This window comes from Balaenoptera ricei, chromosome 1 (assembly GCF_028023285.1).
Source record: "Balaenoptera ricei isolate mBalRic1 chromosome 1, mBalRic1.hap2, whole genome shotgun sequence".
NCBI lineage: Eukaryota > Metazoa > Chordata > Mammalia > Artiodactyla > Balaenopteridae > Balaenoptera > Balaenoptera ricei.
In genome coordinates, this window is record NC_082639.1 from 60,805,196 (window position 1) to 60,821,914 (window position 16,719).

General features: G+C 34.9%; 1 protein-coding gene across 1 annotated transcript in view; it reads right to left on the minus strand.

Moving 5' to 3' along the window:
* Positions 1-16,719, minus strand: part of ANKRD13C (ankyrin repeat domain 13C) — an 81,925-nt gene that overhangs the window by 19,341 nt on the left and 45,865 nt on the right. The window contains exons 7-9 of the mRNA XM_059924378.1: positions 12,747-12,891; positions 6,824-6,955; positions 3,471-3,632 (exon numbers count right to left, since the gene is read on the minus strand). Of these exons, the coding sequence (XP_059780361.1) occupies positions 3,471-3,632; positions 6,824-6,955; positions 12,747-12,891 (439 nt within the window). The remainder of the gene's footprint in view (positions 1-3,470; positions 3,633-6,823; positions 6,956-12,746; positions 12,892-16,719) is intronic.

A 16,719-nucleotide genomic window follows, 5' to 3' on the forward strand; every position in this document is an offset into this window, starting at 1 on the left:
TATTTCCCTAAGTCAGTAGGCTCTGTAACTAAAATGACATCAAACCTTTCCTACATAATTAAATGCAAACTTTTAATGCTTTGAAGCATATAAGAAATAGTTTTGATTTATTGCTAGATTTGCTGAATTTTAATATTTTATATGGCAAAGGTTTCTGGAAGTTTAACACATTCATGTATTTTATATCTATATATTCTTATTTTGATTTTATATATTAAAAAAATACATAATCACTAATAGAGTTTAACTCAATATTCTGTATATATAGCTGGCATACAATTAATGCTTTTATCAATGACTGTCTAAGGTATAAATGGGGCATTACTCCCCCCTCCAACAATAATTGGTTAGAACAAAGTGGAAAAAAGCACCAAAAGTGGAGGAGCAAGTATCCATAACTTAAGAATTTCTGAGCACTTAAATTTTACTATTAAAAATATTGTCAAATATATATACTAAATATTAGAACTGTCTGGAAAGGAGAGGGGAAAGAAGGAGTAGGCATGGCAAAACTAGTTAAAAGGCAAATAATAACTTCTAAGTGTTACCTATAAGCTATTTCTTATAGAAATTAAAACAAATATTTGTCTGAAAAAAAAAAGGAAACTCAAAAGCTATTCATTTAGAATAAAGAACATAAATTCATTCTGAAAAGGACATACATTTTTAAGAACTGAAATTCTATTAAAATGTGGCTTTAAAATATAATATTTTCGGGAATTCCCTGGCGGTCCAGTAGTTAGGATTCCACGCTTTCACTGCCAAGGGTGCAGGTTCAATCCCTGGTCGGGGAACTAAGATCCTACAAGCCGCACAACATGGCCAAAAAATATATATATATATATAATATTTTCATGTCTTTTGAAAACAATCATAATAGTCATACATATTTTCTAGGTTCTTGAAATTTTCAATAATGTTCCAAAGCCAAAAACATGCTTTTTACTAATATGATCTATATGCATCATTGAAAAAAACACCACAATACTGATTTTTACTACATTTACCAATAGCAAGGTTCTCTCATTCCTTTTACAACTTCAACTTCACAATATTTTGAAAGAATTGCTAAGACGTGTTGAAAATCTGGATACACACGAAGAGACTTTAACAAAGGCGATCTGGGAAGCAATATACTTAGACCAAGAACAAGAAGAACTTGGGGTAAAGGTCCAAGAATCAAAACCCATCTTTGCTACTTATAGCTTTGTGACTTCAGATATATTAATTTCTTTAAACCTCATTTTCCTTTCTATACAATTGGGCAATGATAGTTATCTCATTAGGTCATTGTGATAATTAAAAATTAAATGAGATGATATATGAAAAAATACTTCACACAATGCCCAGGAACTATTTCCTTTGATCTGATCAGAAGTCAGAAGCTTAATTATTTAATTCATATTATTTTGTTTTATTATATAGGCATCTGGGATTAAACTATGTTTTAATTTCAACGTGCCAAACTATACGTGATTAAAATGTCATTTAAAGACCCCTTTACCAATTCAAGTGCATCAAGTTACAATCTCTGCCCTAAAGAAAATAAATTTGTGTACTCATCCCAAAATGGTTTGCTGCCAAAATTAAACAAAGGTAGCAATAAGCACCACCACAACAAAAATCACTTCTTTAAAAAGAACTGTTATAAAATTTAAATCACAATATAGTCCAAAGAAATAGTCTTTATGTCTGGTTAACAATGGGAAAGGGTAGCAGCTTTGTCAAAGATTAAGCTCATCATTCCCTCTCTTCAATTCATCTCCATTTCTATTTCCTGAGCATATCACATCCTATTACCTCCTACTGATCGAGAGATCAGCAAATCCCAGGAGGCTTCTGGAAAAGAAAGTCTAGTGAGGCTCTAACCCAAGGACAAAAGAAAAATGAGGACTGCAAAGAGGATCTGGCAGGAAGGGGACAGGCTCACACTAAACTGGATCACGATTTTTTTTTTTTTTTTTTTTTACGATTTTAACTTAAACATTCAATGTGGATTCTTAAGCACTTTACATCCTATACTCACTTAACTAAACTATGGTTGATTCACTCAATATATAAACTTTCTAAACATTAAAATAATTTTGCTGGCACACACAGTATCACCATGAATTAGTTGAGACTTGGCATACTGTTCTGAAAAGTTTGTCTATCCTGAAAATGTAATCTGGCACAATACCATAGGGGAGAGGCTAAACATTCAAGGAATTCAAGTCTCCTCATAGTAGCCTTTCATCTTTTTCTGACTGTGACTCACATTTTACACTATAACACAGCAGTCACACATATGCAAGTAGACACAACATAAACCCCTGACACTATTGTTTCATAAAGTAATAAGGACCCATACTATCTGGTCTAGTTTTTCCTTATTATCTGAATTTAGATTCTACTTCAAAAAAAAAAAAAAAGTGGGGGTCACAGCCCACAAATTGAATTCATAATCCACTAAAGGGTCCCAATCCTAAAAAACACTGCTATAAAAAATGTAGTAAAATGTTAACATTTGGGAATCATTTTTTTTCTGGTTTTAAAGTCTAAAATTGTTAAAATAAAAAATAAATGTAAGGGCTTCCCTGGTGGCGCAGTGGTTGAGAATCTGCCTGCCAATGCAGGGGACACGGGTTCGTGCCCTGGTCTGGGAAGATCCCACATGCCACGGAGCAACTAGGCCCGTGAGCCACAACTACTGAGCCTGCGCGTCTGGAGCCTGTGCTCCACAACAAGAGAGGCCGCGATAGTGAGAGGCCCGCGCACCGCAATGAAGAGTGGCCCCCGCTTGCCGCAACTAGAGAAAGCCCTCACACAGAAACGAAGACCCAACACAGCCAAAAAATAAATAAAATAAATAAAAATTATAAAAAAAAAAAAAGAATATGAATCTTGAGGATAATGGGACATCTTTAAAAAAAATTTAAAAATAAATAAATAAATAAATAAATTTAAGAAACCCTCCAATTCATCTTACTAGGGAAATAAGATTATAGAGCCAAGTTACCTTGTCTCATATAGCTATGTATTTCCTTGATTTCCCTCCCCTTTTCCTACTGTCACACAATTCTTTGCATGTACCATGTTTTCAAAAAATACATACTGAATAAAAAATTTATGGGAAGGTATAGGCTAGAAATGACTTCATAAAGTAGGTAGATTTTTAGCCAGGTCTTCAAATCAGCAGCAGATTTCAGTTGGTGAAATAGGAAAAAGAATATATGCAAAGGGACATGGATTAAAAATTAACACCAGGTTTCATGCTTACAAAATGATTTTAATCTATTTATTAGTGAAGACTCAAAGTTCAAGAACAGGTTCACAAAAAATCACCTAAGACCGTATCACAGAAAAATAAAAGGTGATACATGGTAAACAAAACCTATGAGCATACTTATATAAACTCACTGAATGCCAGGAATGAAGTCTACCTCCTCTCTCTTTAGAACATTATAAATTAAGAAAAGTAAAAGTTATACCTCAAAATTCTGCTCCATTATGTTTCCACCTTTACTCAAACTCTCCATAATGGCCTTATTTCGAAGAATATCTTCTTCACTGAGATGTTCTCTTCTTTTTCTTGATTCTAAAACAAGTCCATTCACCAGATAAAAGTCGGCCAAAAAGTTTCCTACCCTTTCCTAAAACAAAATCAAATATTTCAAAATAATAAAGTTTATCTTAGATTTTTTTTAAAGTTTCAAAGTAATACACAGTTTCTTCATAAACATATAACATTTAGATGTAAATAAAATATTCCTCTGGTACTTGAAATTATCAAATTATTTTATACATTCTATTAAGCTAAAAAATACATAAAATTACACATTTCAAATTTATAAAGGAAAATTTAAAACACACAAGATATATGGTAGTTAATCTGCAAATGAATTAAGTCTAAGTAAAAACAACACATAGTATTCCTTTAGAATCTACTCCCAAGTAGCACAAAACTATCTGACAACTTAATTTAGCTAATAGTCAAATATCATGAGTTACAAGGAGGGGTCAGGGATAATTAATGTTCCCATTTTATAGATAGAAAAAAATGGAATAAAAAGAAATAGTCTTAGTCACATAAAATTTTCTAGTACAACTAAAATTAATTACCTGTTCCAATATTCTCTAACAGGCCCAAACTTCAAGTTACAGTTGCTTGCTTCTTTCAACAAAGAGAGAACAACCAAGTAGTTTTGCTCATCAATATAATTATGTATTTATATTACGGACTGGGGATAGGGAAACTCAAATGGATTAAAAGGACATCAAGAAAAGAGGGCTCCTTCAACATTAAGCTTCACCTTTTTTCAGACCCACAGGTGGTCAGAGTTTGAAATACCTTACCTCAAAAAACATGATCAGTAACTTACTGAAAACAAGCTTCCCATTTCTACCTGCATGCAGATCACTTGCTCTCCTCTTGCTGTTGTTTTCTGGCATTCCAAAACTAAGTGCTTATTGTTGCTTCCATCTCCACCTTGCTTTTGGTGGCTTCTTTACCAGTCATTAGAAAGCAAGGCATTCTGTACCTGTTTCTACCTACAAAATGGGAACCATAAGCATTACTGACTCCCTCCTTACCTGTCAAAGATTTAAGAAGATCACCTAGACACTCTTCAAGAGCTTTGAGCTGCTTAGCAGTAGCACTAGATGAACAGCAGCTTCAATTTTTATCTTCTCTTGAAGTGATCCTTCTAATGCTGTCCAGAAGAACAGAGTACAAACAAATAAGACTTCAAGCCAACAAATGGATTGCAATGTAGGATCTCACAACTGGGAATCCTATAATGCTACGTGTTGCCAAATAGGCTTAGAGAGGAAAACTGATGAACCTAGATCTCACAGTGAGAATTTTTCTGTGGTTGGGAACCACTCAAGTGATAATGATCAATTTTTGAAATCTTATAATGAAAAAGCATTTATTAAAAATAAATCATATCGATAAAAAAAATTAAATGTATATTCCCCATAATCCAGCCATTCCATTTCTTGCTATCTATAAAAGACAATGCAAAGGCATGTAAAAGGATAGTAAACATAACATCATTTATAGTGGGAGAAAACTGGACACAAATGTGTGTCCATCTAAATGTCCAAAAATAGGAGACTGGATAAATAAATTACAATATATCCATACTATGGAATACTATGCACTTGCTAAAAAGAATGAAGTAATACTACTGAAAAGAAAACACTTCTAAGACATTGGGGGAAAAAAAGTTGCAAAACAATAGATAAAATGACACTTTATGAAAAATAAACCTATCAACAACTAAAGCTAAATATTATTATAGATAGATATTTATGTACATAAAGCATAAAGAAAGGTCTGGGGGGATATACAGCTGGATAACCTTCTGCAAAGGACTCTGGGATTGTGAGTAGTGGTCAAGGGAGATTTTTCAGCTTTATGTGTAAGACTGTGTGGTGGTTAATTTTATGTCAGTTTGCCTAGACTATGATGTCCAACTGTTCAAGCAAACACCAGTCTAGATGTTGCTACGAAGGCTTTTTCTTTTTTTTTGGCTGTGCTGTGCAGCTTGCAGGATCTTAGTTCCCCAATGAGGGATTGAACCCAGGCCACAGTGGTGAAAGCGCTGAGTCCTAACCACTGGACCACCAGTGAATTCCACAAAGGCATTTTTTAGATTAATTAAAATTTACATCAGCAGACTTGAAGTAAAGCAGATTACCCTCCATAATATGGGAAGGCCATATCCAATCAAATGTAGGCCTTAAGAGCAAAGACTAAGGTTTCCCAAAGGAAAAGCAATTCTGCCTCAAGACTGTAAGACAGAAACCCTGCCTGAGATTCTAGCCTGAAGATTTCAAACTCAAGACCATATCAATTCTCCCCTGAATTTCCATCCTGTTAGACTGCTCTACAAATTTCAGACTTACCAGCCTCTACATTCACACAAGCCAATTCCTTAAAATAAATCAACCTCTCCCTCACCTTTCTCTCCTTCTGTCTATAGGTATACATACATCTATATGCAGATATATACACATACACAGAGAGATATAGAACTCCTACTGATTTTGTTTCTCAAAGAACCCTGACTATTACAGGCTATTTTTGTCTTTCTAATGAGGATATATTCATTTCTACTGTGTGTAATAAAAGATAAATAGAATTCTTAAAATCTTGGCCCTTACCTAATGTGTTACTTATCCTTGACTTTAAAATTTTATAAGATGCTTCTTCATACATCCAACTAAAAACTGTTTGAATATATTTTGAATATATTATATTTGAAATATTATATATTATATAACCTCTTGCTGACAGATGAAATGGGAATTATGGAAAGAATTTACAATTCACTAATGGGGAAACCGCCACGGAGATTTAATTTAATTACAGTGTTGTAGAAATGTAAGCTTATTTAATTTTAGTCAAATATATGGAATACTGAGGGACAGATACTGCGTAATAGTTTAAAATTCTAAAAGAAGAAACAAATAAGGTCCAGGGAAATGAATTTTAAAGTATATCCTTCTTTGTGGTCTTCCTAAGAAATAAAGCATTAGAAATATAATGGAACCATATTAAGACACTGTTCCCTGTATAATAACAAGGCCACCAACAACAAGAATATTTTTCAACATAAAATTCAAATGAACTAAACTTTCTCTCCTGGCTTCTGTAAGAATATCTTCCAACTCTGTGACCAACCAATATAATTCCCTATTTGGATTCAAGAAGAAGAGAATAAACTACTTGAAAACAAGTAAGATACTTCTTTCTACCTGCATTTCCATCACATTACTTTTGCAACATTAAATACTAAACAATTTTTAAAGTGTAAAAATCTCGATTTGCACATACTGTTTTATCTTCCCGAAAAAGCCATCCTGTTTGGGCACGCGTGAAAGAAATTGATTTGGTTGATAAAGTTGCAGAGTAAATATCGCTACTCATTAAAATGTCAACCTCTTCTTCTGTTTCCATCTCTGATTCCTGGGGTGGGGGCAAAAGGTAAATATAAGAATCTAGGTTTTCAAAGGTTATTAGCGCCGCATATGAAAATGTCAACAATTAAAATGTTACAGATTTCAAAAAAACAAAAAGGACCAATTCTAAAAAAATGTGAAGTGCTAGTTACTCTAAAAACAATTACAGAAGTGTAAACTTCATATAACTAAATAAGTTAGAATTATAACTAATTATGAATCTAAAAATACAGGACACATAAAAAGTGTACTCACACTCTTCCAGATATGTAATGGAAACAATACTAGATTACCTATTACAGAAGTACAAAGTATGCAGAGTAATTGTAAAAGATTACTTTAAGAATTAAGTAGACAGGTCTGAGACAAAATGCCGGTAAGAAGGTTTTGTTTTCTTTAAGTATAGATGAATCTTACTTTAGTTCTTTTTAATCTAAAGACCCACCACTATGAGCCTTTCTTTCCCAATAGTTTTAAGTGGAAGGAAGGAAGGGAAGGAGGGAAGGAGAGAGGGGATAAGGAAGGAAAGAAAGGAAAGGAGGCCACATGGGATCTTCTCTATACACCTTATAGAAAGAAAAGGAATCCATAAATATCAACCCATAATTTCCAAACTCAATTAGCAGCCTTGTTTCAACATATTCCCCAGTGCTGGCATATAATAGTTGATCGATAATTATTTTTTAAAAGAGAAAGCTTTGTGCTTGTTTCAGGGACAGAAAACTAAGAGACCAGGTACAGAAGAGTAAATGAGTAGGTATTAGACGAGGTTCTATTCTAAATATAATAGGCCAAGAGAGATTCTGTGATATTTAGGACCCCAGAATCCGAAGAAAAGAGGGAGAAAAAAGGCAGAACCTAGAGAGTTGACTGGAGAATGAGAACCATCCATAAGGTTTACAATAACTAGAGGCTCTATTTTCCCTACCTCCTGATTTCTAGATTCTCAAGAGGCCCACTTTCTATTTGTCACCACAAACTTTCACCCAGATATAGCCCATTTCCTTCACCCTTACAAGTGAGGGATAGAAAATCTTGACATTAATGCTAAGGCTGTAACAGGTGAAAATGTATTCCTGGTAAGCCAAACGAATTCTGAACACAGTTTCCTAAAGAGAAATTTTGACTGGCATAGATTGTACAGAACTGTTAACCATCATGATGTAAATATATTACAAATCAATTAGGATTTTATGTACTAGCTTGGCAACAACACTATATACAACACTACCTATGAAGAAATTTGCTTTAAGTTTCAAACATCCCAATTTCAAATAAACTTTTGAAACATAACTCTTCTATAAATCATAGACTATCTCCTAACCACATCATTGAAAAAGACCTGTTGTTAATTACATTCATTCAACAAACATTTAATGAACAATTATTACTTATGTATACATATTAGGATAAAAAACAAGTATTCCCTGCCCTGAGGATTATTGCTCAAAATCTAGCATTTCTGTATTCTTTTAGACATAAAATACACACACATATACCCTAAATACCAGACCACTGGTGATCTCATTGATACTATAACATCAGCTAATACTTACACTACTAGCCTTAATCTCTGGCTTCTCTTTAGTACTATCTTTCCAACTCATCTATTGCCCAGTTAGCTATCCTGCTGTTATTTAAAACATAAGAATTCGAATTATTTAGTACATATATGAGAGTCTAGAATAAGGGTCAGCAGACTATGGCCAGCAGTCAAATCCAGTCCACCATCTGTTCTTTAAGTAAAATTTTATTAGAATATAGCCATACTCATTCATTTATATATTGTCTATGGTAGCTTTTATGTTAATAACAGCAGAGGTGAGCAGTTGTGACAGAGACCATATGACCTGCAAATATATTTAAATATCTAAAATACTGACCCTCTCCCTTTACAGAAAGACTCTGCCAAACTCTAACTAGAATGTACCGATGCTGTATTAGGTACCAGAGACTACAACTAAAAGAACCCCAAACCTCTGAGAAGCTTAGCCCAAAAAAAGAAGAAAGCCATAGAGACAAAAACAGCATTAGAAGCTCTATGGTACCAGATTTAGTGAGAACATCAAGAAAACAATGGTCACTTGGCAGATGAGGAAGTAACACTAAGTAGGTGCCCCACCAGGGTGAGGGAACAAGAAGAAGGGTATCCCCAGAATTGGAAACAATATGAACAAAGGAATGAAACACTAAATAGCCTGGAAAAAATTGCAAAGAGTTCAGCATGAAGGTATCTATGATAACAGGGTAAGAAAAAGGCTGGAAAAGTGAACAAAAGCCAGGTCACAGAAGGAACCATGGCATGCTAAGGAACTTGGATTTCATTCTTCAGGCAATAGGGAACTTTTAAAGTGTCTTTAAGGAAGACAAGTGTCATGAATTTGTTTTTCAATGTTCAATCTATCTCCAATATGTGAAATAATTTAAAAGCAGACAAGAAGGGGGCCAGGAAGATCATTTATGAGACTTTTGTGACAGTCCAGTTGACATAATGAATATCTAAATTATGGCAATAACAACATGAATAAAAAAGGGATAATTATAAGACATGAGGGAGACAAGAATAACCACACATGTTCTCTAATTAGGAAACGTGAGAATACAAGAAAAGATGTCAAAAAAAACCTCCAATTTTTCTCGCTGAACAGAGAATGATGTCAATCACCAAAGGAAAGAAAATGGGAGAACGGGCACCTTAAAGGGAAAATAATGAGTTAAGTCTTAAATAAGCTAAATTTTGAGGTACCTAGGAGACACACACGATATCCATTAGGCATTTAAATAGATAGGTCCCCACTCAGAAGATCTGAGTTACAAATATATACTTGTGAACTATCAACTGATAAGAGGTAGGGAGAGCTGTGGGAATGGAAGAGATTATTCTGGCAATTTGTAAAAATGAGAACAACATCAAGCGCATATCAATATTCAAGAAGAGAGCAGAGAAAAGGAAACAGGCAAAAGAGAGTTAAGAAGGAGATATGGGAAAAGAACATCTAATGATCAAGGTCAAGTCATAAGGAAATGCAAATTTTAAGAACTGAGTTACCGATAATAGCAAATACTTCAGAGAAGTCTATATAAAGAGAGGGTTGAAACAAATACACTGATTTTAGCAACAGATTCAATGTGAAGGTCATCTAAAACCCCAAACCTGTTTCCTTTTCCAAATGCCCCAATTCTATCAGTGGCACCACCATCATTTACTCTGTATTGTAATCTGTTCAGTGTGCAATAGCATCATGCTTAAAAAAACAAGGTACATACCTTAATTTAAAAATACTTTATTGCTGGAACTTCCCTGGTGGCACAGTGGTTAAGATCCGCCTGCCAATGTAGGGGACACAGGTTTGATCCCTGGTCCAGGAAGATGCCACATGCCGCAGAGCAACTAAGCCCATGAGCCACAACTACTGAGCCTGTGCTCTAGAGCCGTTGAGCCACAACTACTGAAGCTCGTGTGCCTAGAGACCGCACTCCGCAACAAGAGAAGTCACTGCAATGAGAAGCCCAAGCACCAGCAACAAAGAGTAGCCCTGGCTCGCCGCAACTAGAGAAAGCCCACACACAGCAACAAAGACCCAATGCAGCCAAAAAATAAATTAAAAAAAAAAACACAAAACTTCATTGCTAAAAAATGCTAACCATCATCTGAACCTTCAGCAAGTCATAATCTGTTTGCTGGTAGAGGAGTCAAAATATTTCGAGAATTACCAAAATGTGACACAGAGACACAAAGTAAGCAAATGCTGTTGGAAAAACGGCACCAATAGACTTGCTCAACACAGGGTTGCCACAGACCTTCAATTTGTAAAAAACGCAATATCTGTGAAGCGCAATAAAGCGAAGTATGCCTATAACCATAAAAACACATATTTTCCCCTCTTCCATTCTCTCCCTTTTCCAATCCATCCTGCATACTAGTTGTGTGATCTTAGCGATATCATTTAACATTTATAAGCCTCATTTTTTCATCTATAAAATAGAGACAGTACTATTTAGACAGGTTATTTTAAGGATTTAATAAAAGAGCTTTAAAGTATTTAGATTATAGTCCCAGTATGCTGGCATTTAATGCTTAATATATGATAGTAATTGATATACAGTTGGCCCTCCATATCTGCAGGTTCCGCATCTGCAGAGTCAACCAACCAGGGATCAAAAATATTTGGGGAAAAAAATATTCCAGAAAGTTCCAAAAAGCGAAACTTAAATTTGCCATGCAGGCAACTATTTACAAGGTATTTACACTGTATTTACAACTATTTACTTAGGCTTTACATTGTATTAAGTATTATAAGTAATCTAGAGATGAATTAAAGTATATGGGAGGATGTGTGTAGCTTATATGCAAATACTACACCATTTTATATAAGGGACTTGAGCATTTGTGGATTTTGGTATCCTTGGGGATTCCTAGAATCAATCCCCCGCAGATACCAAGGGACAAACTGTATACTATTAATACAATGCCACTATCCATAGCACCTAGCAGTGTCTAGCATTTATTAGGTCCTTGATAAATGTTTGAGGAAGAGAGGGAAGGAGGAAAAGTCAAAAAACTATTATATATAAGATTAATTCATTTAAATTACTTTTTGATCATATCAATACCTTGTTTAAGAATCTATGACTCTCTATTACCGACTATAACAGATACTAAATTATTTTATCTGGCTGTTAAGGCCTTCCATAAACCATGTTCCTATGCTCAGTAAGAGAAACCTTCACTGCAGTCAGATAGATTGCTTTTCTGTTTCCCAAATAAACCATTCTTAGTCCTACTTCCCTGACTTTACTCATCCTGTTTCCCCCACAAGGAATGTCTTTTTTTCTTCTCTTCGAATACAAATTTTCCTTGCTCAGTGCCAGTTAGGAAACTATTTATTTCAATAGTACACATACAAGGTAACGAAGGTCTTGTCAACAGCTTTGACAGTAGGAGGGTCTAATCTAAGAGATGTTGAGGAAAGGGGTAACAAGATGTGGTAAACGTAAGGAAAGGAAATGGTGAAAAATAAAAGCCACAGTGACAAAACAAAATATTGACCTAAAAACATTTGTAGGGCTATCAGTGATATATATAGATACTAGAAACGCTTTTTCTTTGGTTTATAAGCATTCAGGGAACAACGGATATAAGATAATGGTGAATATGGTCTCTCAAAGGTCGTTGTGGAGGCAATTCCAACATGGAGATATGGTGTTTAGAAGCGGTATAATTTTGTACTTTAAGAGTGAAAAGACGGAGAAAAGAAAGGTGGCCAAAGAGTTGGGAAAAGTAAAATGGTACAGACAGAGAGCCAAGAGAGGTGTTCATATTAAAGAGATAGAGATGGTTCACAACAATAAAAGAAACTAAGATAGGAAGATAAATGGGGACAGGGTCAGAACAGGTTCAACAAATGAGAACTATGAGAAGTTAGAGTTTATTTAACTAGGAGATCATCAGTGAATTAAGAGCAAACAGACTCAGTGGATTAGTCAGGATAGAGAACAGATGATAAAACTTTTTTTAAAAAACTAGAGGTAAGAAAATGAAAGCTTTAGGAATGAACCACCTCAATTATGCCTTATGCCTTTTAAAACAATTACACCGAGGCTTGGTTGCATACACAGACTTCTTTTTTTTTTTTGGCCGCACCCCGCGGCATATGGGATCTTAGTTCCCCAACCAGGGATCGAACCCTCACCCCTTGCATTGGAAGGTGGAGTCTTAACCACTGGACCACAGGGGAGGTCCCTACACAGACTTTTTTAAACCATTTACAGGAATACTGATAAGACAACATGCTCACCTCATGGTGTATTCGCTGATAAACTTTTTGTTCATTGTCTAATACTACAAAAGATTCAGAGGGTGCCGCATCCCCATTGAAAATGAAGCTTAAATCCCCTCGTTGGCACTTCATGTCAGTAAAGTCTATGAGAGTAGTGTCAAGCCTGTGAAAGATGGATAGATGAGAAATTCTGACAAATAAAATTTCAATAAAACTTCATTTTAATTAAACAAGTTTTGCTCCTTCTAAACTCAAACCAAGATGCTAATACCATATTTCAAAGTCAAATTTATAGATAAAAGTTAAATTTAAAATATCTCATTAAAAAACACCAAAAGAATATTTAAATATATATTCAATTTTATCTATATTTCATTTTTCTGAATATATACTTCATTAATCCAGCAAGAAGAAGGTTGTTTCCCCATTGTTGATGCATTTCTCTAACTGTACCCTTATTCTCTACCATTTCCTATACTGTGGCTACTCCATAAAAGTTACGTCAAGGGGGAAGGGCAGAAAAGGAAACCAGACCTGTCTAACATTCTGTGATACCTTCAAGACCAAGTTGCTACCTCAGCAGAGTACAGCTGACCCTTAAACACCAGGGTTTGGGGCGCTGACCCCCATCCCCTCCACATGTAACTTCACAGTCGGCCCTCCGTATGCACATTTCCACATCCTCAGATTCAACCAACCTTGGATCATGTAGTACTGTAGTACGTATTTCTTGAAAAAGATCTACGTATAAGTGGGCCCAAGTAGTTCAAAACAGTATTGTTCAAAGGTCAACTGTATATAAGAGAGGTATAGCCATGGATGGACCACATTCTTAGACTAAGGACTGTGTGTCCACAGTCTTGTCCTTATGATCTGCATCTATGCTTATGCTTGATACCAAACCTTTCTTCATCCTTCAACTCGATAAACCATTTAACTTACTCTAAATTCTTGGCCTTTCTGCTTGACTTCCCAGATTCAGATTAGTATTCTTTTTCCCAGCATTTTCTTTTCCAGCATCTCCACAGCCTGAAAACATTATGGATCGTTCCTATGGCAAATATTAATGGACTCACACATTTGTATGTTTGTTGTGCTCATTGTAACCAAGACCTGGCATGGTCGATCCAGTGGGTTGGTCTCAAATAAAATCTACAAATCACTACTTGCTGAAATTTGGGAGAATAATGGAATGGAAAAGTTCACAAGTACGCTGAAGCGCTTCAATCTTGCACAAGGCTTTGTAGGAGATCACCACATCAGCATATCTCTGACTGATTGCTCAAAACACAGTACTTAATCTAAGAAATAGGTTCTCACAGCTGTTAAGAGATGCTGATCATGCCCAAGGAAACTCCTTTAAGTCTTTGTGAGAGATCCACCTGGCTACTGAGTTTCTAATGCAATATAAGAACTCATTACTTCGTAGGTTTTTCAGTTCTCACCATAGATAAGGCAATGTGAGTGGGCATTTTTGGTTTCCCTTTATAGGAAAAGCTGAAAAATGAAACGTATTTCGCATGCTGCATCAAAAGAATAACTAGGGTTACATATAATTTATCACCAAAACTAGTAGTTTTTAAAGGTGAAGGTGATACTGTTAATAATTTTACCAGGACAACAGAGGTGAACAGGGAAATAGGGTTATTCTATGTATAAGAGGCTCTTTTCTGAGCCATATAAAATATACACACCCCTCAGAACCGAATAAGAAGTGAAGGTGATACTGTTAATAATTTTACCAGGACAACAGAGGTGAACAGGGAAATATGGTTACCCTATGTATAAGAGGCTCTCTTCTGAGCCATATAAAATATACACACCCCTCAGAACCAAATAAGAAGTCCTAAAAAAAATACCAAGTCACCAACTCCTATATGAGTGAACTCTACCTGCTGCTTTACAGTTGAATTCTAGTCCCTGGTCCACTTCCAGTGGCCTGCTACTGTACTACTGGTGCCTGTACTACTAAACATATCCTGTTATTGCTTGTACATGTGGTGTAAGAGAAAATAATGCCAGTAAAAGGGGCTTATCCCCTACCTCTATAAGATGTGGGCTACTGAAGTCTCAAAAAAGGAACAGATCATTTTACATGCGTGGCCTATTTGGACTCCAAGCTTCAGCTACCAGAGAACTCTATACCCCACAAAAAAAGAAGAAAAGGGTCAGAACAGTCTTTTGCCTCCATTCCCTTCTTGCCCATCCTGGGTGAGAGTAGTAGTGGGTTGCAAGGGGTGGGGGTAGGAATAGTGAGAGAAGAGATGTACAGAGAGACAGAGAGACAAAGACAGACTGACACTGGCAACATTTGAGCCCTTAAATCTAATTTATCATAATGATATAATTTATAATATAATTTTTATATAATTTATCACAATGATATTTTAATGTATTAACTAGTCCTTGGCTTTCAGCTTATAAGCCTAAATACTTTTAATTTTGCCATGTAATTCACCATGAAGAACAAAAAATTCTTTATACAAATGCAAAGATTTGAGTAGAAGATGTTCTGTTTCAGATAAAAACTTGAAAAATGCCCAAGTAACAGTGAAAAGGAAATAGGGCCTGCTCGAAATAGGAAGAGCCTGACTGAGAAAGTTTGCAATGATTATTTTAGTCAGTGGTTATATATAACCTCAAAATTATTAACAGTGAAAATATTTGTTAGTATTCTCAACAATAAAGTTGCCCACACTTTCCTATTTCTACTAAAGTATTAATTTCTCTTTGACAACAAAGAAGATACTTTTTTTTTTTTTTTGGCCACATGGCCGGCAGAATTTTAGTTCCCCGACCAGGGATCGAACCCGCGCCCTTGGCAGTGAAAGCGTGGAGTCCTAACCACTGGAACGCCAAGGAATTCCCAAAGAAGATACTTTAAATGATCACATAGCTGTCATAAGATACAAGTAAAATTCATTTGAAGTGATGTTTAAAAGAACTAATCATCTCCTGATGTTTAAATTTGAAAGTTTATATTTAATGTTAACAAACTTCTTTTTCTTTAAAATAATTCTTCATCTATGCAAAAAACCTTTGCCATACATCCTAAACTGCAGCTTCTCCATTAGTCTAGTAAACTTTGTTTGATAACTAGCACTTTGAACCTGTCACATTTCTCCCTCAACCTCGGCTGCTAGTAAGTCCCAGGTTTCAGAGTCTTGCTAAACTGCAGTAGCTTCCCTTAAACTACATTCTTTGACACAATTATTCTCTCTCAGCTTCTTATTCTCATGTTTCTATCTTAACCATTTTGTGGTTTTTTTATCATCTATATTTATTAGGTAATATGCATCATGTCATTTACTTTTAAAAGTCATATATAAATGCAAAACAATTTTTTAAAAGAAAGAAGCTCCTTTTCTCCTAAATTTAAGAATCAAACAGAACTAAAACTAACCTTTACTTAAAGTAGCATATGGAAGATAATACTATTCTCCCAAGTTATCTACTAACTTTGGCAAGCACCTATATTAAGCATTTTTAAACTGATAATTTTTTGATAACCATAATACATTGTTAACAATAGGCTACTGAATTAAATCTACAGCATTATCAAATCCTTTCCTAGTTTTTTCATCTATACTTTTCTGTATTTTCCAAGGTTTCTATAATGACCATGAATTTAATGTGCATGAACACTTTCATCATCAGAAACATCTGAGGAGGTTATTTTTAAAAACAAAATCACAGAAGCTTCTACCTTAATAGAATTTTGCTGGAGAATAATGACCCTAGAACTTACTTCCATCTAAAGATTATCTCTTCATTATAATTTAACATATTGAATAATAAATCTCATAAAGAGTTGATATTTTAAAATTTCTGCCTTGTGACATGATAAGATCTGACAGGAAGTCAGAGAGGTCCTGGCTCAGTTATTAATTTGCAATATGCTCATAAAAATCACTTCACTTGTCAGAACGTTCTAATCTATAAAACGAAGAGTTTATATGAGATAACCTTTTAAGACATCACTAGTTCTAGA